This window comes from Corylus avellana, chromosome ca5, assembly GCF_901000735.1.
Source record: "Corylus avellana chromosome ca5, CavTom2PMs-1.0".
Lineage (NCBI taxonomy): Eukaryota > Viridiplantae > Streptophyta > Magnoliopsida > Fagales > Betulaceae > Corylus > Corylus avellana.
In genome coordinates this window covers 26,990,490-27,010,305 of record NC_081545.1, presented here as the reverse complement: position 1 = coordinate 27,010,305, position 19,816 = coordinate 26,990,490, and the positions used below count along the sequence as shown (strand labels likewise).

The following is a 19,816-nucleotide window of genomic DNA, read 5'->3' as shown; positions in this document are numbered from 1 at the left end:
CCAATATTCAACTCCATAGCTCATCATAGCAAATAGCAAATTTCAAAGTACAAAGTTTACATGGTAAATGATTTGGGAATTGCCTCTAATAGGTTTAATTGTCTATTCAAATAACAACTCCATCTCTTAGAATTAAGCATATAAAACAACAAATCACTTATCAAGGTAAAATCATATTAAGAAAAAGATAATAATAATAATAATAATAATAATAATAATAAAATAATTAAAAAAAAAGCTATCAAAAACAAAATGATAAAGAAAAAAGAAACAAAACTCCATCATCATTAGGTTAGGCATTACTCTTTAGTTTAGGGGTTTTATTATTATTATTATTTTTAACGGATATGGCGGGTCAACTCGCTTAACCCACAGGTTGACCAGCCAAACACGAAAAATAACTAGGCCATAAACGAGTGACCCGATTATGACCCGAACCCGTTTAGATCAAACTCAAACCTGATAACTTTGTATCGGGTTCGTGGGTCGTATCAAAATTGTCGGCCCTAACCTTCTCCCACCCCTTTTTGAGTTTCTCTCTTCATGAGAGAACTCTTTTCTCTCTAGAGTTTTTTTTTAGATCTATCCATCGTCTATAACGATTTATCATCGACCCTCACAAAACAGCGGCCACAATATTCATCCATTTTTGTCTGCTTCATCCTTCCTGTGGATCATCTCCTCCAACGCTTCGCCTGTCGGATCTGTGTAGTCTTGAAAATCGACTTTTTCAAAGTCAGATTCCTTCTCTCCATCAACTCCAGCTTGGAACACGCCCCTCCTCCATCATCATCATCGGCGTCTCAGCTCCCCGGCGCAGCTTTTCACAGCCCCTCCCAACCCCCACATGCTGGCGTGTGGGTCCCATGCACTGACCAGCTTCCTCATGATGCCTTCCTCCATCGCAGCTGCTATTTTTTGAGTTTTTCCTGTTATTTTATGTATTTTTCTATTGTTTTGTTACTTAGTGTTTAACTCAATCCGGTTGGGCTTCAAACTCTTTGTCTATGAAATAAATCTTTTTTTCATCTTTATGGTCTCCTTCTAGTTCTTTGAGGTGTTAGTGGTCTACCTGGATGGGATTTTTGATAACCCTAACCGGTTGGGCTTTAGACTCACTGTCTGTGAAGGAAACTTTTTTTGTTGTTGTTCATTTTCATCTAAATCTCCACTGCTTCTTTGGAAGCATGTTTAGATCTTTGATAGGGGTATTCGTACTCCAGATGGTAGTACCCATCATAGTGCGCCACGGTTTTCATCAGCTGCATTCGCAAGTGACCTCCACTTTCTCCTTCATTAAGGTGCTAGTGGTCTGTCTGAAATGAGTTATTCTATCTAAGCTTGTTTTATGCTTTTAGCTGTCAAAGGTTGTTCTGTAACTTCCTTTGATTTTATGAATAACAATTTGTTTCAAAAAAAAAAAGGTTAAGCAAGGAGAATACGATTAACAAACTCTGTGATTAAGTGATGGCGATATGCTTAACAACTCAATTGTTAAGAAGGGGTTAAGCTAAACAAGTCAATCAATGAAATAAGTAAATACTTATGTTATATATATTTGCTTGGGAATATGATATGTAGTTTTAACATGCCGTGATTTATTTACTGTTTTCTAAAGCTGTATCTCATATAAAAATAAAAAATAAAAAATAAACTTTTAAAAGTGACATATTTTTTGTACATGTGAGAAGTACATGTTTTTCTAATAATATTAATAAAAAAAAAAAACTTTTATTAATCAAAATTTTTCTTCTCAATTTTCTCCTCTTTTGTGAAAAGAAGGAAGCCAGCTCTTCTTCTCTATGCAAGACCATTCCTAACTTCCTTAAGACCTCAATAAAAGTGGAAATGATTGTCTCTTATATCTGTCTTATACATACAAAGATATGGGGAATGAGATTTGTAATGTGCCCCACTCCATTTTACACCTATTCACAATATGCCACCACTCATTCACCTAATGACAGATATACATCTTTATCTCTCATTCCTCCACACAAGACCTTTATGGCAAAGACTCAGAGAGAGTGTATCTCTCTCTCTTGCACACATCTCACTCTCTCACATCTCTCTTTGTCGACCCTCACTCCCTCTCATTTAGGGCTGGGTAAAAACTCGCCCAATTGGAAATCCCACTCCGATCCACCCAATTTCTCTCACAAAAATGCGAATCCGAGTTAATATTTAGGATATCTGTGTGGGGCAGGGAGGGTTGCGATTTTGATTTTGTTTGTTATGCGGATACCTGTCCCACCCCACTTGAGTATAAATTAAAAGAACCCTAACCCTAAAAATTTCAATTTGCTGCGCCTCTCTTAGACTTTCTCTCTCTATCTCGTCTCTCTCTCTCTCTCTCATCTGCTCTCTCTCTCTCTCTCTCTCGTTTGCGCCGCCACCCAACCTCCACGGCTGCTGTGCCGCTCCACACCTCCACAAGCCACAACTGATGTGGATCGAGGTTTTCTCTCTCTCTCTCTCTCTCTCTCTCTCTAGACCTATTTCATTCTCTCTCTAGACCTCGTTCATGGAAGATGAAATCATGAATGGGAACCAAGGCAAAACCACCCAAACCCGCATCACCCGCCCCACCCCACAACACCCGAGATCCCGCGGATATTGCTCATTTTAGCCGGGTCTTGGGCTGAAATTTCAGTACCCACAACATGCGGGCTCGGTAGCTGAAACGCCCAATACCCGGCCCTACCCATTCCCAGTCAAATCTCATTTCTTGCATACCTCACTCAACACACACACTAGTTCATGAATAACTATAGGTAAATTTTCATTATCTTTTTTATTTTAAAATAAAGATACTAACTTAAGCATTAAGCATCGAAGAGTCTTCGTCCACAACCAAGATCGTCTAACCTTATTTTTGTCTTGCAAAAATTTTATTGCGGTTCAAAGACTTCTTCACAATTTAACCATAAAAAATTCACCGAATTTCAAATTCTTAAACCAGACGTCGTAGTCACCGACGGTGCACACTTCCTTCACTGTCCGATCTTTGGACAAAACTACATATCTCGTTCAAGGTGGCCGTAAGTCTTAATTTACTACACGACAACGACTGATTTTGAAATATCTGTTGGAGTCTCGGGCCTTCTTCTTGTACCTTTGTTTTTGTTCATATAATAGTACTTATCTTGTTTTTTTCTTTCTTTTAGAAAAAATAATAATAATAATAATAATCTTCTCCCTTCACTTAATCTACTAACGGTATAGACTATAGAACTACTTTGGAGTTTGGAGTGAACCCAGCCGACGGGCTTGACTTTGACCAATGGGTGCGATCCAGAGGATGTTGCCACCATTCATGACCAGTCTTTAAAGCAGCTCATTTATCAAAAAAATAATCTAAGTGGATAAAACTCAGATGCAACGTGTACACGTGTATCCCTACAGAGCTATAAAGGAGCCCCATTCTCTTTCTTAAGTCTACCAGCAAAATCCATTTCCAGTCCCATAAACCAACATGAAGCTCTCTTTCTCTTCTCCTTCCTTTCATTTCCTCTTCTTCTTCTGCTTCTCTATCGTCACCCTCCGCTACCTCACCGTCAATGCAGCCACCTGCCACGTAGACGATGAATCGGGTCTTTTGGGATTCAAGTCCCGCATCACCGCCGACCCCTCCGGCATGCTCACCTCCTGGAAACCCGGTACGGACTGCTGCGCCTGGGCGGGTATAAACTGCCTGGGCGACACCCGGGTCAATAGTATCTCTCTTTCGGGCCAAACTAACAAGCCCAACACCTTCTTATCCGGCCCAATCTCACCCTCCCTCTCCAAACTCAAATTCTTGGGCGGACTCTATCTCCAAAATCTACGAAACATTTCGGGTCCCTTCCCGGACTTCCTTTTCCAACTACCCAAGCTCACATACGTCTACATCGAAAACAACAAGCTCTCGGGTCGAATACCTGCATCCATCGGCAACCTGACCCGACTCTATGCATTCAGTCTAGCCGGTAACCGCTTCTCCGGGCCGATCCCGAGTTCAATCTCTAAGTTGACCGGGTTAACTCAGCTCAAACTCGGTCCAAACCTCCTATCCGGCTCGATTCCGTACGAGATTCGACAGCTCAAGAACCTGACATATCTGACTCTCGAACAAAACCGCCTCTCCGGCCCCATACCCGATTTTTTCGGGTCATTCCCGCAGCTCCGAATCCTCAATCTCTCCAGCAACAGATTTATCGGGAAAATCCCACCGTCGATTTCAGCCCTGGCGCCGAAACTAGCCTACCTGGAGCTGGGCCACAACAGTCTCAAGGGCCAAATCCCGGATTATCTCGGGAATTTCAAGGCGCTCGACACGTTGGATCTCTCGTCCAACGGATTCTCGGGAGTGGTGCCAAGAACCTTCAGGAACCTGACGAAGATATTCAACCTCGACCTTTCTCATAATTACCTCGTGGACCCTTTCCCGGAGATGAACGTGAAGGGCATAGAGTCCCTGGATTTATCCTACAACAGTTTTCATCTGAAGGAAATCCCAAAATGGGTCACGTCGTCACCCATAATTTACTCTCTAAAGCTGGCCAAGTGTGGGATCAAAATGAAGTTGGAGGATTGGAAGCCTGCGGAGACGTATTTCTACGATTACATCGATCTTTCGGAGAACGAAATTTTGGGGAGTGCTGTTGGGTTATTGAATCGGACCAGTTACCTCGTCGGATTTTGGGCCTCGGGGAATAGCTTAAAGTTTAATTTGGAGAGTCTGGGGATTGTAAATAGATTGAAGTACTTGGATGTGTCGAGGAATTTGGTGTTCGGAAAAGTGCCCAAGGCGGTTTCGGGGCTTGCGAAATTGAATGTCAGCCATAACCACTTGTGCGGGCAACTTCCGGCTACAAGTTTCCCGGCAAGTGCTTTTCAAGGAAACGACTGTTTGTGTGGCTCGCCGCTGCCACCATGCAAAGTGTAGCCGAGCAAGTTGTTGGTGGAGATACCACTAGGCACGGATAACCGAATAAAACTTGTAACTTTTTGTTCTTCTTCTTTGTTCAATATGCGATTGACATCGCTTTTGGAAGGCTGAAAGAATTTGCTCATTTCCATTGGAATTCTCCAATGGGGGTTTCATATCTCCGGTCGAGATCCCAATTTTGGAATTTCTAAGAAACAATCTGAGCACAGATTCTCAGCTATTGCCATATCTTTCTTCTATCAATGCCGTGACCCTAAAATCCTAAACTCTCTTTTATAATTGGGTTTGTCTTGGCCTCAATGATTTGCTATCCTAAACTCTCTTTTATAATTGGGTTTGTCTTGGCCTCAATGATTTGCTATTGATTATTATTATTATTATTATTTATATTTTTTTTTGTGATATAATCAAAGCAAGACCCAGGAGACAAAAATCAATTTTGCACCCGACAATATAGTCATCAAAGAAAAATATAGAAAGAGAGAATTAAAATACGTAGCCCTCTGCTTCTTCCTCGTCTTCTTCCTTTCTATGCTTTTGTTGAAGTTCTGCAGATCCTGGTGAAATAAACGTTTGTTTCCACCGTTTGCTTTAAACGTTTGCCTCTTCTTTTCCACGACGTCGTTTGCCTTGAACAATCTGAACCCTCAATTTTTATAACCGCAGATGTGCGGTACTTTTATTTACTGCATGGAAGCCGGGTCCATTAGTTTGGGGAATTATGGATGAACAAAAAAGAAAATTGAGATGCAGATTCGGAAACGGACGGTCTGAATTTATCACTTAAGAGTCTCCTGTGTGAAGGCTGGGACCTTAAATGCGTATAAGCGATTTCCATATTCGGCACGTGGCGACAAGCTTATAAACAACGCAATACAAATTTCATTTCAAAGGCAATCGATATCCTGATTCTGTCAGCCATCTGTACACCCGGCTCTTCACCACCACTTTCAGGTAATCTCTCTCTTTCTCTCTCACTCGCTCGCTCTTTGACTTCGTGGAAGATTTCAGACGAAATTTTTTACCTTTTTCTTTTGGCTTGGGAATCGTGATTTTCAGCTTGGGTTTATAAGGGAAAAATTCTAAATTTTTTGTTCTTAAAATCTGAAAATCTCATTGGGTCTCACGTAACATATAATAGTTAGAGTATTGGTATCAGAGAGTGGAGAGATTGACTTGTTTGCAGTACTCAACTTTGACTTTTTTGGCTTGTGTACTGCATATAAATTTTGCTATGGCGTAATTCAATGGTTTGTTATCTGAAAGAAGGGCGTAGAACTTTCTGACCCCGTTTTTGTTATTGTCTAATTTCCTTGAACAATGCAATTTATGTTGTCTCGTATGCCCATTTTTCAGAGTGGTGGATTGGTTGTTTTGCTGCAAGTAAGTTGTGTAGGGGTTCTCTATAGGTGGGGTTAGTAGCTCCTTGAGTTATAATGGATGGGTTTCCAATGATTTTCGATTTGTTTTGGTAAGTTGTGATTCTTGGATTAGGTGATGCGGGCACCCTGGTTTGAGCTCCTCCAGGACTAGCCTTTCATTTTTTCTGGTTTCTGGAAATGAATTTGTGATATGAGCTTTTGCTCAGTAATGAGATTTTATTACAAACTTATTGAAATGTTACTTGCAATTATATTTCCCACCTTTTTTACATCAGAAATTACTTTTTCGGTTATGTCGGAAGGAACTGTTTACATGTCACATAAAGACTAGATTTTTGAAATATGGCGTGGATTTGAGAGTATTTTGAAAAAGTGTGGATTTGAGAATGCAAGATGAAGTTTTATGTTCAAGTCCTATGTTATGTTCTAAACTTGGCTAGTGGGGGTGACATTTCTTTTTTCATTTTTTTCGGTAAAATTGCGCTACTTCCAGCATTCTATGTCCTCAAAAGAAACTCTTTAAAGCTTAATCATAATGCTTGGTGATGTGAAAAACCATCTTATGTGCCTAATGGAATTTGTGGAAAATCATTTTTGACACTATAAGTATGTAGTTTTCCCCACGTTCTTTTTTTTTAAAAAAAAATATTTCTGCAGTTCATGTTAGAAAAATAAATATAATTCTAATAAAAAATTTTAAGAGCAGATCTTCAGTCTTCATGATCATAGTGTGGTTTAGTTGATTATAGTTGAAAAATGATTAAAGAATGCCATCCTTTTCTTTTTCCTTTCTAGTTTCAATTCTCTAGATCTTAAAGTTGAAGAAGAAAGTTATGGTGCTTTAGTAGAGTTTCACAATAATAAAGCCACTTTTCCCCCCCTGTGAAGTTCATCGATTTTTCTGCAGACTTTGAGTCTTGTGAAAGAATATATTTGTGTTAAGGTTGTTTTTGCCTCTTTCTTTCATGCAAATCATGGTTCTGGCATGTTAAAACCATTGATTTTACAAACTCCTCTTAAAATGTGTCATGTGAGATGTGCAAGCCTCACAAGCTTCTGACCAATAACTGCATTATAGGTGAGTCTTGCAACCAAGCTCTAAACATGGTTCTTTGCATTCGAGTTATGTCTGAAAATTTTAATGGGCACTGGCTTTGTATTGCTACTCATATTGTGCTTTGGCTTCTATATTGGGCACCTCATCTCTGTTAGACACTCTTGTCTTGACACTTGTGTTAATGTGTGCAAGAAATAAACGTTTCTTTCCTTTGGTTTTATTTATTTTCTGTTCTTTTCTTTTTTTAACCTTGAAGGAGAATAGATTCCTGTTTTGAATGGAATCCATTAATCAAATTTTGGGTTCAATTCTTTTGTTGAGCATGTGTTAAAGCTCCATGTAGAAACAAACTTCTATTGTTCTTGGCAGCATGTGGTCATTCTGCAAGTATCTTGAGAAGTGTTGTCTAGATAATGATGGGTTAGGTTCTTATTAGAACCCTAGATTGTTGTTCACTTTTCTCCCATTCACGGTAACTTTGTCCTAATTGAAGAGATAAAACATTTAGCCTTTTGTAGCCTTGATAATGTTGACTGGTTGTTTATAATGTAGACAATGCATGTTTGCTTGGTTAAACCAGGGTGAAAGGCGTGGATATATGCTTGTCAAAATACATGATAATTTAGAAATTTTGCGCAGATTTTTTCTGCAAGATCCTCAGCCATATTAGTGAACAGAAACTGGTTCTCCCACCCACCTTGGGCATGAATTTTACTGTCTAGAATCTCTAAAATTCATCCCTTTTATTTGTGATAATCGGTCTGTTTAGAGTTCATTTACAAGTTTGAATTTGTAATATATTCTTCAAACCATTGGGTCAATGTGGGCATTTTCTTTTCTTTACTCCACAAATGATATCTATTCAGCATCTCTGTGACTGCCATTCGTACATGAAAATCAAATTGGTTCTTGCTTTGATCTATTGTCATTTAAATTTAGCAATTGATTTTTTATGAGTGTTAATCCTTGTCATGGTTCCTATGGATTTGAAATTGCAGTGTTACCATTGTGGGAAACATTTTCAATCTCCAATAATCCATTAGGCCAGGTAGTCTACGACAGATATAATGGAAGGAAAGATTGAGACTCAAACTATGGACGCTATGCCTGAGGGGAAGGAAGGTTCATCTGTTAAGATCAAGGTTCTGTTCTTTGCAAGAGCTCGAGATCTTACCGGCTTGAGTGAGATGCCAATGGAGGTGTCATCAGGTAGTTCTGCCCATGATTGTTTAAATGATCTTGTTGCCAAGTTTCCTAGCTTGGAAGAGATCCGCGGGTGCCTGGTTCTTGCTCTGAATGAGGAATACACCACTGAGTCAGCAATTGTTGGAGACAAAGATGAGTTAGCCATTATACCTCCCATAAGTGGTGGCTAGTTATTTTTCTCATGTAACTTTCACTGCAAAAGGTGTTCATTCAATGTTGTACTATGAAACCCTCGGATTTCATGAAAACAAGGATGTGACTTGGATGTTTATAACATGGTTAGAAATTCCTGTTTATGGCTTTATAGCTCTTTTGCTTCTTTGTACCAAAGTTGAGATGAGAAATAAAAAGCATGTATCATTTTCTTATGTACTTCCAATTCTTCAGTTTCAATTACAACCTCAACGGAGGGATGTATAGACTATTGGCTATGGACATGACTATTAGACTCCCCCACGATGATTGTACGAGTATGAAAAAAAGTTTTGGTAATAAATGGTTTACTCTTCCCATTAGAGTAAACTATTTTTGGCCGAAGTGTGAGGGAGCCCCATATGGAGCTTGAGCTTACTTGCTCAAGTAAGTTTTTGGCTGTCGGAACACCTATCTGGATAAGGTGGGCGCCACAAGGACCCTCTTTCAATTGTCTCATCAAATTGCAAACAGTATGAACAAACAATTACATTAGATCTTAATCTTATCCTTGAATGTTTTCTATTTTTATACTCTTTCTGATTAACTCTTTTTTGTCGCTTTTCTCTTTCTCGCAACTCCTCATATTATATGAAAGTATAATAAATATTTGCAAATTTTTCGTACAAGCGAAAAGCCAAAAAATGTGTTCAGCTAAAATCATTTGTCAATATAAAACATTTTACGCCAAAACAAACAGAGCCTAAAATACACTTTTCAAAATCATTATCAAATATATTCATGATGTACTTTTTATAATGAGTAGTGTTATACACACTCCTTGATTTAGCTTTAAAAATCACATAATAATGTATCACAAATTCAGTAATAATTTTAAAAGTAACATCAAAGGTATGTGAATGAAATTGTGTGTAGCATTTCTTTCGAATATTAGTAGTAGTTTAGCTACATGCATTTTGTTGTTTAGGACCGAAAAAACAAAAGAAAAAAGAAAGAAAGAGGCCGCAGCGGGTCTGAAATCTGCCCGGCCCGGCCCAGCCGAGCTCATGGACACACACCTACCTCCATCCCTGGTTGACTGACCGTACACACTGCATTTACTCACAAAAAAGGAAGAAAAAGAACGGAATATGAAGGTGCGTCAATCTGCTTGTTTGTTTGGTTTCCAAACGGGTGGAGATTTTGTTTTATTCGTAATGTGGTGATATTTTGCTTTCGTAAGTAATTTACTTTGTGAATTTTTGTTTTAACCTTCTCTCTGCAACTGGTTTGGTAATTTACAGTTTCAATTTTTCCTTTCTAGGGTTTCGGAAATGAAGCTGAGACTAGCTGCTCTGCAACTTGTTCTTCTCCTGATTACTTGTGCTCTGCTCCGCGTACAAGCTTCGGTAAATACAGTAGGAAACATTCTTGTTATTACGATTGAGGCAATTCACATTGTGTTAAAAAGCTGAACCGAATCTATTCTTGATTTTTTTAGGGATTTAACGGCTCGAGTGAAGTTGGTAAAGGTGTGTGTAAGTGTGTGACTTTCTGTTTCTATTTTTATTTTATTTTTAACATTTAAATTACTTCCATGAGTTAGTTCTTGTTTGTACTTGAAAATCTTCAGCAATATATATATATATATATATATATATATATATATATATATATATATATATTTGTTAAACTAAGATATTTTTGTGTCTTTCATATAATTTAGGAAGTTTTATGTACAAAACGTACTAGGAATGGCAAAATATGCATTATGGGTATTTAACTTTGCTCTCTGTGATGGCCCTGATGGATGTTAGAGTAGATATATCTTTCTTTCTTTTTCTTTTTCTTTTTTTTTTTTTTGTTCTTTGGGTAGGTTATTTGATTTGTAAATTAATTAAACTTTTAAAGGAAATGGCTCAAGAGAGGACAAAAAAAGTAGTATAATTCACCGGATCACAAAGAGTGAAACTTCTTTACATGACTGAGACTAAGAGATGGTGGTCACTTCTTTTACTGATGAGGAACACGTCTTTTAATTGATAGAATTGTTTCCTTACAGATGTGATGGCTGAAAAGTAGTTGTCATATAGTAAGAGGCATTCAGTTTTATCTCCCCTTGAATATAGGTCACTTGACACCCGCAACAGTTTTAGATGGCATGAACCCATCATGTTGCAAGAGAATGGTATACTTGTGTAAAATCAGCAGAGGTACTTGAGACATTAAAAGATGCACTATGATTACGTCTTTATTGAAAAAAAAAATGCCATATTTTTTGCATGTCTTTGGAAGATACATTATCAAGTTTGCTCAACAGAGATGAGCTAGTAAGAGAGGAAAAGGTGTTGTAGACGCATCGTTATTTTGTCATATGCTCGGCTTATTTGTGTTCTTTGACGTACATCCTCAATTCTGATAACAATCAACTTTTTGTTTGTGCTGTTAACTTTGTTTATCACATTCTATATCAAATAGTATCCCGAGTAGTGACACATAGAAATCTGTTTTGTTGTTATGTGTATGGCTTTTGTTCATGGCTTCTCTCAATTTTGCACGAGCTATTATGTTGAAGTGCTTCATTTTTCTGTGCACAGCACCGTGTCCTAATGGTTGGGTTATTGGCCCTAATAAAAGTAAATGCTTTGGTTATACGCGAAGCCCCCAGTCATGGAATGAGTCAGAGACCCTCTGTAAAGGTTATGGTGGGCATTTGGCAGCATTAACATCATTTCAAGAACTGAGCTTTGCTCATAGCCTGTGTGGTGAAGTTGCCAACAGCTGTTGGGTTGGAGGAAGAGTTATCAACTCTACTATCGGCGTTGGTTGGAAGTGGTCAGATAATACTTCTTATTGGAATGAGTCCATCTTTCCTGATGCAACTGCTCAATCCAATTGCTCTAGTTTGTCCTGCCACATCAACAATTCATTTGATTTATGTACGCTGGTGAATAATGGATCAGCATCTCTTGTTAGTGAGAAATGCAACACATCTCATACTTTTCTATGCATGCTTGATATAGGTATGTACTTTTTCTCTCTCTCAAGTTAATTGCTCATGTTTATGTTCTTTTTCTTAGTTATGATTTGTTGGTTTCTTGCATTTATGATAACCATATGAAGAAGACCTTATTTTCCATTTCTTCCAGGAAGCAAATGCCGCCACATGCACTGCCACAAGGAATATCTTATCATTCTTGCAGTTGTTAGTGGGTTGATCCTCTGCACTACATTAGCTGTAGTAGTTTGGCTTCTTGCATACAAGCGGAGCAAGAAGCGCAGACGGTCTCGCAAACTATCTAATCCAGCAGCTTCTGCACTAGTCTCCCCATCATGGAAAGTCTTCGCCAAAGAGGAACTAAAGTCAATTACAAAGAACTTTAGTGAAGGTAACCGTCTAGTTGGAGATGCCAAGACAGGTGGCACGTATAGCGGCCTTCTACCTGATGGCTCAAGGGTGGCAGTTAAGAGGTTGAAGAGATCTAGCTTTCAGAGGAAAAAGGAGTTCTATTCTGAAATTGGAAGGGTTGCAAGGCTTCACCATCCAAATTTGGTGGCCGTAAAAGGATGCTGCTATGATCATGGTGACCGCTACATTGTTTACGAGTTCATAGTTAATGGGCCCTTGGATAGATGGCTACACCACATACCAAGGGGGGGTCGGAGCTTAGATTGGGCTATGAGAATGAAAATTGCCACAACTCTTGCTCAAGGAATTGCGTACGTATATATTTGTCATTCTGATTCTTTTTTAATGTTTGAGAAGAAAAAAAAAAAAAAAAGAGGAACACTAGACCATATTGATTGGGCGTGATGATACTTTATAGTTGCTCAAGTCTCTAGCATGAGATTCTTGTGAGGAACTTATGTTGGTGCCTTTGTCACATAAGATTAACATGTCATATAACTATTATTGTGAGAGTCATTATCTTTAATTATATATTATAGATAACCTGACATGTATCGCCAATATGTCACATCTTGACTGTATTTTCTAATAAACAAATGATGCAACATGTAGTTGATGCATGCTCTTTGATTGTTTGTTGTATTATCTAAGAAAAATCATATCATACATATTCCCTCCAAACTTCAACATACTGATGGATGCAACTGACATGTTACTTTTTCCAACATTTTCTTCAGCCATAATAAATAATAATATATAGCAATAATAAGAAAATAACAAGAAAATAGAGAATTATATGAAAGTCTAATAATAATCTGAGTAACAAAACAATAATGCTGTTTTTTTTTTTCTTTTTTTTTTCTTTTTTTTCTTTTTTTTCCTATTGGAGACCCTTGTGTTGAAATTCTTTCTTATGAACGTGTTGACATATGACCAATTAATCTTCTCTTGGTGTGGTGGTACAGTTGATGCATATATCATGTGCTTTAATTGGAGTCTTACTTTTTTATATTTTGAAACAGATTCCTGCATGACAAGGTTAAGCCACATGTTGTGCATCGAGATATACGTGGCAGTAATGTACTACTTGATGAAGAGTTTGGAGCGCATCTAATGGGGGTTGGCCTTTCAAAGTTTGTGCCATATGAAGTAATGCATGAGCGGACTGTGATGGCTGGTGGCACGTATGGATACCTTGCCCCAGAATTTGTGTACAGAAATGAGCTTACAACAAAGAGTGATGTATATAGTTTTGGTGTACTGCTGCTTGAAATTGTGAGCGGGCGTAGGCCTGCACAGGCAGTTGATTCAGTAGGTTGGCAGAGTATATTTGAATGGGCCACACCTCTGGTTCAGGCTCATCGCTACCCAGATCTCTTGGATCCTCACATATCTTCTTCTTCATCTTCTTCTGATATTCCAGAGGCTGGTGTCATTCAAAAGGTGGTAGACCTTGTTTACGCTTGCACACAGCATGTCCCATCTATGCGCCCCAGAATGTCTCATGTTGTCCATCAGCTGCAACAGTTGGCCCAGCCACCTATTGTAAAGTGAGTTCCACTAATATTTATTATTTAGCACTCCATACCTAATTATGAATTGGGGATTCATTTCCTCAAATTTTCTATGCCTCAATTATTTTTGCCGAACAATATTAGCAACTAGGGTTTAGCACTAATGTAACTGTGGAAGACAACTTTGCTGTAGTGTTATGTTAATGTAATTGTGGCAAATGTGTATTTCATGCAAATAATGGGCATGTTTAGTCCGATGACATGCATTTAAGCTAGCTACTACCTAGTATGCTGTGAATACAATCATAAATCATTAGATACAAACTGCCCCATGTTAGCCCCTCTCTGCCCCTCCTCTAATTCGCCGTGATTTGAGTTCTTACTATTTACCGTGCAAGATAGTTGAAGTTGGGGACGTGTGCAAAAAGGAGTATTTAAATGTCATCAATAAGCTCTAGTATTCCTTCATCTCAAGAAATAACTCTGTTGGAAGGTATGATCAAGACAAAATTCACAGAACTCGTTTAGGAGTCAACACGTTCAATTGATTTGTGGGGAAAGCCTCTTAAACATCCTTCGTTCTGTCATTCTCATCTGGAAAAAGCACCCTTCAGCCTAACCCACTTTTCCAATATACAGCAATCAGCAGCAACTCCCAATTGAATACGCCTATTCTTTTTTCTTTTCTTTTTTTCTACGCAATACCAATGGAATTAGGTAAGGGGAGAAATGGCGCACAATTGGAGTGGTTTAAAAGCGAGACCCACAAAGGTACTCCATCCAGGCAATTGATGACTAGAAGAGGACTTGTGGTGCTTAAGAACTCATTCATCTCCCACTCCTTAGCCGTGTGGGACAAGCCCCATTTCTTTCTACTCAATACCAATTGAATACACCTACTCAATATCATATAATTTATGGCTCATAAGTTTCACTAATTAGCTCGCTGCTGTCATTAGCAATGCATTCTTAGATGCTAATTATCTCGAGCTTTGTGGAATGAGACTGGAGAGTGGTTTCGTTTGTGGCATAATAAAACGCTGCATCTGGGAGAGAAGTGTTAAATTATCAGTTGATTGCGTTAAATGGCATGCCGCATTTGAATAGGATGATCCTTTCCATTTTTCTCCATTTCACTTGAAATGGAGAGAATTCGAGTCTAAACAGAATCAGCCACTTATATTAAATGATAAATATTAAACGAAATAAACAATAATCGTTATTCTTAATTGTCAATTTAAACTCATTCCTGTAATTTTGGGGTCAAATCAGTAGCCAATGTAATTTTGGGGCCAAATGTTGTGTAAATTGAAATGGATATTATTTTATGCATTAGGCTACCTTTCCGTGCCTCTACTCAAATCTCTCAAGCGTAAAAGGAGATAATTGTGAAGTCCATCATAATAATATCATTTGAAAATTAGACCTTCTTGTTTCCTTTGTCAAAACAGTAAGAACACGCTTGACTTATATTTCTCCTAGTCTACCCGGAATTCAATTATTAGCATTACGGGCAACAAGGGCTGCTAAACGTCTACACTAAGAGTAAAGTCAGCATTTGCTTGCATTTATTCGCCTTCAAAAAAAATGACTTCAGGGAAGAAGACCACCGACCCACCACTTGAAATTGAGTATTTGATAGCCTGCTGTTGAAAGTGAGTTTTAGCCTCACTTATTTGACAAAAACCACTTTTCGTCAAAATCAAAGTAACACTTCCAATTCCACAGCTGCTTTTTAAGACCAGAGGATCGGTTTGATAAACGGTTTTGGTATAATTTCAACTTAACATTAATCTCAAGGGATTGGCCCAAGTGGTGGAGGCTTTGGTCTTAAGGTTTGCTCCTTTCAAAGTCCAAAGTTCTACACTTCATGGATGCAAACAATCTTTTGGGGCTACACCCCTGGGTGAAAAGTCAACGATTTAACCAGTTCCGTGTAAGAAAACTTCGAGGGTGCAGTGCACGGGATTAGGGTTTACTTTACAGGGATGGGTTCGAAGGGCCCCGCCCTGCCTTGAAGAGATTCCTGACATCAAAAAATAAAAAATAAAAAATTCGGCACAACATTATTCATTCTACTTTTTTATTTTTTTAACATTATTACTTTTTATATTACATCAATCATTTGTTATAATTCACATAAAAAAATCACTATAAAACAGATTTTTTTCATTTTTTCATAGTAAATATTCTTACTTTTTTACTTTTTCAAAAAAAAAAAAAAAAACATCCTTACTTTTTTTTCATATCAATCAATTTTTGCTACAATAGCAAACCAAAACGAAACCGTTTACCAAACAAATCCGAAGACTCACCCAACGTATGTGTCGACATTCTCCACCAAATATGTTTGGAAATAAATAACTTTTGAAACTCAAAGAGTAAAAATCATCCTAAAAGGCAAATATTTGGGTTAAAAAGAACATGTATCTCGAGTCCAACGGATTCAATTCAAGAAAAAACTGTATCCAAACCAAATCCTTGGCTAAAGGGTTTGACTGGATCCGATTCCGGGATTTGCTTTAGATTTAGTTTCACTTGAATCTGAACATGTTGGAATTGAGACATGAATCCCATGAGCAGACGCAAAACTATGTCTAAAAGACGCAACAATTTTTGAGAAGCCTGTTTCTGCAGAAGCTGCAGAATGTATTAATGCTTTTTGTTATATATAACATACGAGATAACATGACAAAACATTCTTAGTTTCACATATCGGCATCAAACTCAAACCAAGCCGCTACCGACATCAGGTAAACCAGTTGATGCGTATTCGAACATCGCATGAAATATAAAAAAGAGAACTTTATACACGGAGAGATAATAATAATCTGGACTTGTACACGAATTGATGCAAAAGTCTTGACAGCTACAGAGATCATACATAAAGGAAAAGCTAGTTCACACGGTTTCATACAAAGCAACATATAAATCTTGGATATCATCTGGTAGACGCACTGCCTTCTTTTCGTATCGATTTTACAGAACTCATCTCAAACTCATTGCAGGCCAAGCAGTCACACCAGGGGCTGGCAGCGAGGGTCGTATAATTGGGACTCGCCTCACCACCGAAAAGGCTTCATTAAGACGTGCAGCACGACTCATGAACTGCGACACCTTCTGCAAAAATTGTTCAGTAAAATATGGTTCATTAATCATGCTACATACAATAAACCATCAAAGATAATCAAGATGCCCTTCTCTTGCCAACTGGCTTTGCTTCAAGTCCACAATTCAAGAACCAATGAATATCTCCCTTCAGCTCTAGTTAGCAATATATCACAAGATTCCTAGAACAGACCCGTCTTCGTCAGATTTTCGCCAGTCAAAGATTTTCACCATTGGGATTTTCAGTTCATAAATGGACAGACGAAAAATGAGCCTTAAGCAACATACTATTTTACACTAGAAGCATATTATAGGCCTCAAACATCAAATAACCAAAATGAATCAAGTCTGAAATATGCTGGCAGACTTGGAAAACTCATTCCAACACAACTATCATTTTCTATTGAACTAATCTCGTATCTTTCATCTTCCTTCACATAATAACACATACAGATACCAAAACACTAATTTATGGACCTTTGTCTTTTGGCCTATATTTTACGGACCCTGAATGCCCAGAATTCGTAACGCTCTTTATCATTGGTTTAAAACTTGTATCATTCAGTATTATTGATTAAAAACCATCTTCTAAAACTTCTGCCTCAAATTGCTAAAAACTAAACCAAGTCTCACAACACTCTGGAAGCACCTCATCTGTTAAGCTCCACCTCTATGGCAACAATTTCTAGGATGTGTTACTTCTTAAAATCATGAAAAAAGAAAGAGAAATGGTCAGCTTTATGAGTCAGCTTGACCATCAACCATATCTCTAATCACTAATGTTTTAGAACAACAATACATAAACTTCTTGCAGTGCCACTAAATAAGATCCCCATCCCTTAATGCAAACACTAAATGTACTTCTATCCCGATATAAACTCTGAGCAGGCTTGTGATTTAAATACAACTCACTACATGCAAGCAAATGCTTGTGACAAAATAAACCATGGAGCTTAGCAACATACTACCATTGTTCCATGATTTCCTCAAGAGCAGAATATGGTCTAAGAAGCACCTAATATGCCACGCAACCAACTGAATATTGCAAAGAAAGACTTCATTTCTTTAATTCTCAATGTTTGAGGAGGGGAGACAAAGATATGGTAAAGAAGGACTCCCATTTCTTTAATTCTCGATGTTTGAGGGGAGAAAAAGATAATCATCAATCTTGTCAGTGAGGAGGATGCTAAAATTTCTACATCTAAAATATTGTAACGTTAAGTGTATTTTTCTAAGTAGCACCACCAGAGTGCAAGGGATCCCCATTATGTTTGTACGAAAGCTAAACCTGAACATATCCTTGAAAGAACATCAACTACTTGTTTGATCCACAACTTTAAATTGAACTTTCGTCCATTTCTCACCCCAAGCTACAACTCCAGCAAGAGTAGGCTCTGAAGAATGAAAAGACGTATACGCCCCCTAAAATAAAGTGCCTTGAATATGGGAACTCAGAAGGCAAAGCATTGATAGAACAAAGCGAATTCTCGGTATTATAATTTCAAAAACATTTGCATTTCGATTTCCAAACCTGATAAAAATTCACTGCAAAAAAGAAAAAAAGACAAATAAATGCAAAAACTGACCTTATCATCAATAGTAACCTTCAGCTGCAAGCTCTGGCTCTTCCTCTTCATCTTATACAATCTCCTTCCCAAGATAACGAGTCCCATCACTGCGGCGGCCATGGAGAAGGACCAAACTGGGCTAGCTCTAAAAACACAATACTTCAAGACCTCAAGAGGAACCTTCCACCAAACTACCCTCCTCTTGTCTCCCTCACCGCCCGATTTCGTATCTGATTTCACTATTGCATCCGCACCTGCTTTGTTCTCAATCGAGCCATTTCCACCGTCCAAATCACTCGAAATCTCTGAACCGTCTCGTTGCTTCTCATAATTATTCCCGAATTCCATCGAAACCAAAGCGTCCCCGCCAGAATCGGACCAGAACTTGCTTGAATCCTTATCTTTCGCATCGAACTCCCTAAATTTACTCTCATTGGGGCCCAATTTACCCCAATTTTCATTCCCAGATTTCATTTCTTCTATTCCTTCAAAACCCACTTGGCTTTTCACAGTTTCTGAAAGACCCAGATCGTGTTTAGAATCGAATTCACCCAATTTACGCTCATCGGAACGATCGCTGCTCGAATCGGACCAGAACTCGCCCGAGTTCCTCCTAACGTACCGAGTCTCGGACCCCGGATCGACCCAACTCGGATTCTCCGACTGAACCGAGTCTCCCTCCTCGCTCACATCACCCTCTGCAGCAGTCTTGGCAATCCTCTCCCGATTCTCGAGCGAGAAGTGATCGGACCTGATCATGCCCTCCGAGTCACCCTCGATTCCCTCAAAATTCCTCGGAGTTCCCTCCTTCTCGGACGACTCAACCAGGGCAGCACCCACCGAATTAACCAGGCCAGCATCGTCCGAGTTGTGGAGCAGCTCCCAGTCTAGAAACTCCCCAGCCTCTCCTTCCATCTCGTATGTTTGTTTGTGGGGGGTGTTTAGAGGATCAAACTGAAAAAACAAAGAAAAAAGCAAACCCTATATAAGCCTTAACCCCCAAACAATACCCAACAAAGAATTTCTTATTGGTAGGAAAAGGTAAAGTTCGTTGATGGTTTTCAAGCCCAACCCCACCTTTTTCCTCTAGATTCTGCCCTCAATACTCTACTGCTTTTCTCCATATACATCCACAGCGCAGAGAAATGATCAGAAGCGGGCTACAGGTTCTCAGGACTGAACACGTTTCACTCTAGAACAACATCAAGAGAAGGTCAGAACGAATTTGAAGGACTTTTGATTGGATACGAACCAATCATCTAGGGACACGCAATGTGGAAGAGTGAGATCTGAAGTGATGGAATTTTGCTGAGCGAAGGACTGAGATATCCCTTGATTGACAGGAAAGAATATACAACTAGGCAATAGGTGGGGGAAACAGGACAACCCACGAAGTTTAAGGTGGATAAAGCACCAAAGGTTTTGATCACATGCGACTCCACCTCTTTGGAAGTTGCTGAGACTGCCCAACTGGCGGGAGAGGATCGGGCCAATCTTTTCTGTTCTTGGC

General features: G+C 38.7%; 4 protein-coding genes across 6 annotated transcripts; 3 read left to right on the top strand and 1 right to left on the bottom strand.

Moving 5' to 3' along the window:
* Nucleotides 1–3,422: 3,422 nt before the first annotated feature.
* On the top strand, nucleotides 3,423–5,260 carry LOC132180868 (DNA damage-repair/toleration protein DRT100-like). Its single transcript, XM_059593845.1, has one exon. It carries the CDS (start codon nucleotides 3,476–3,478, stop codon nucleotides 4,925–4,927), a length of 1,452 nt encoding a protein of 483 aa, XP_059449828.1. The 5' UTR covers nucleotides 3,423–3,475; the 3' UTR covers nucleotides 4,928–5,260.
* A 3,176-nt stretch (nucleotides 5,261–8,436) lies between these two features.
* On the top strand, nucleotides 8,437–8,745 carry LOC132182052 (molybdopterin synthase sulfur carrier subunit). Its single transcript, XM_059595261.1, has one exon. It carries the CDS (start codon nucleotides 8,437–8,439, stop codon nucleotides 8,743–8,745), a length of 309 nt encoding a protein of 102 aa, XP_059451244.1.
* Nucleotides 8,746–9,785: 1,040 nt separating this feature from the next.
* LOC132182905 (C-type lectin receptor-like tyrosine-protein kinase At1g52310) lies at nucleotides 9,786–13,954 on the top strand. Of its 3 annotated transcripts, none has more exons than XM_059596272.1 (6): nucleotides 9,786–9,864; nucleotides 10,032–10,116; nucleotides 10,209–10,245; nucleotides 11,305–11,730; nucleotides 11,857–12,427; nucleotides 13,139–13,954. In XM_059596272.1, the coding sequence occupies exons 2-6, from the start codon at nucleotides 10,042–10,044 to the stop codon at nucleotides 13,668–13,670; spliced, it is 1,641 nt and encodes a 546-aa protein (XP_059452255.1). In that variant the 5' UTR covers nucleotides 9,786–9,864; nucleotides 10,032–10,041; the 3' UTR covers nucleotides 13,671–13,954. The 3 variants fall into 3 exon arrangements, with proteins under 3 accessions (XP_059452255.1, XP_059452256.1, XP_059452254.1); XM_059596273.1 differs by having other exon boundaries at nucleotides 9,833–9,945; nucleotides 10,209–10,239; XM_059596271.1 differs by having other exon boundaries at nucleotides 9,833–9,945.
* Nucleotides 13,955–16,417: 2,463 nt separating this feature from the next.
* Nucleotides 16,418–19,604, bottom strand: LOC132182309 (uncharacterized). Its single transcript, XM_059595512.1, has 2 exons — nucleotides 18,325–19,604; nucleotides 16,418–16,750 (listed from the first exon to the last, which is right to left on the bottom strand). Exons 1-2 carry the CDS (start codon nucleotides 19,219–19,221, stop codon nucleotides 16,619–16,621), a joined length of 1,029 nt encoding a protein of 342 aa, XP_059451495.1. The 5' UTR covers nucleotides 19,222–19,604; the 3' UTR covers nucleotides 16,418–16,618.
* Nucleotides 19,605–19,816: the final 212 nt, after the last annotated feature.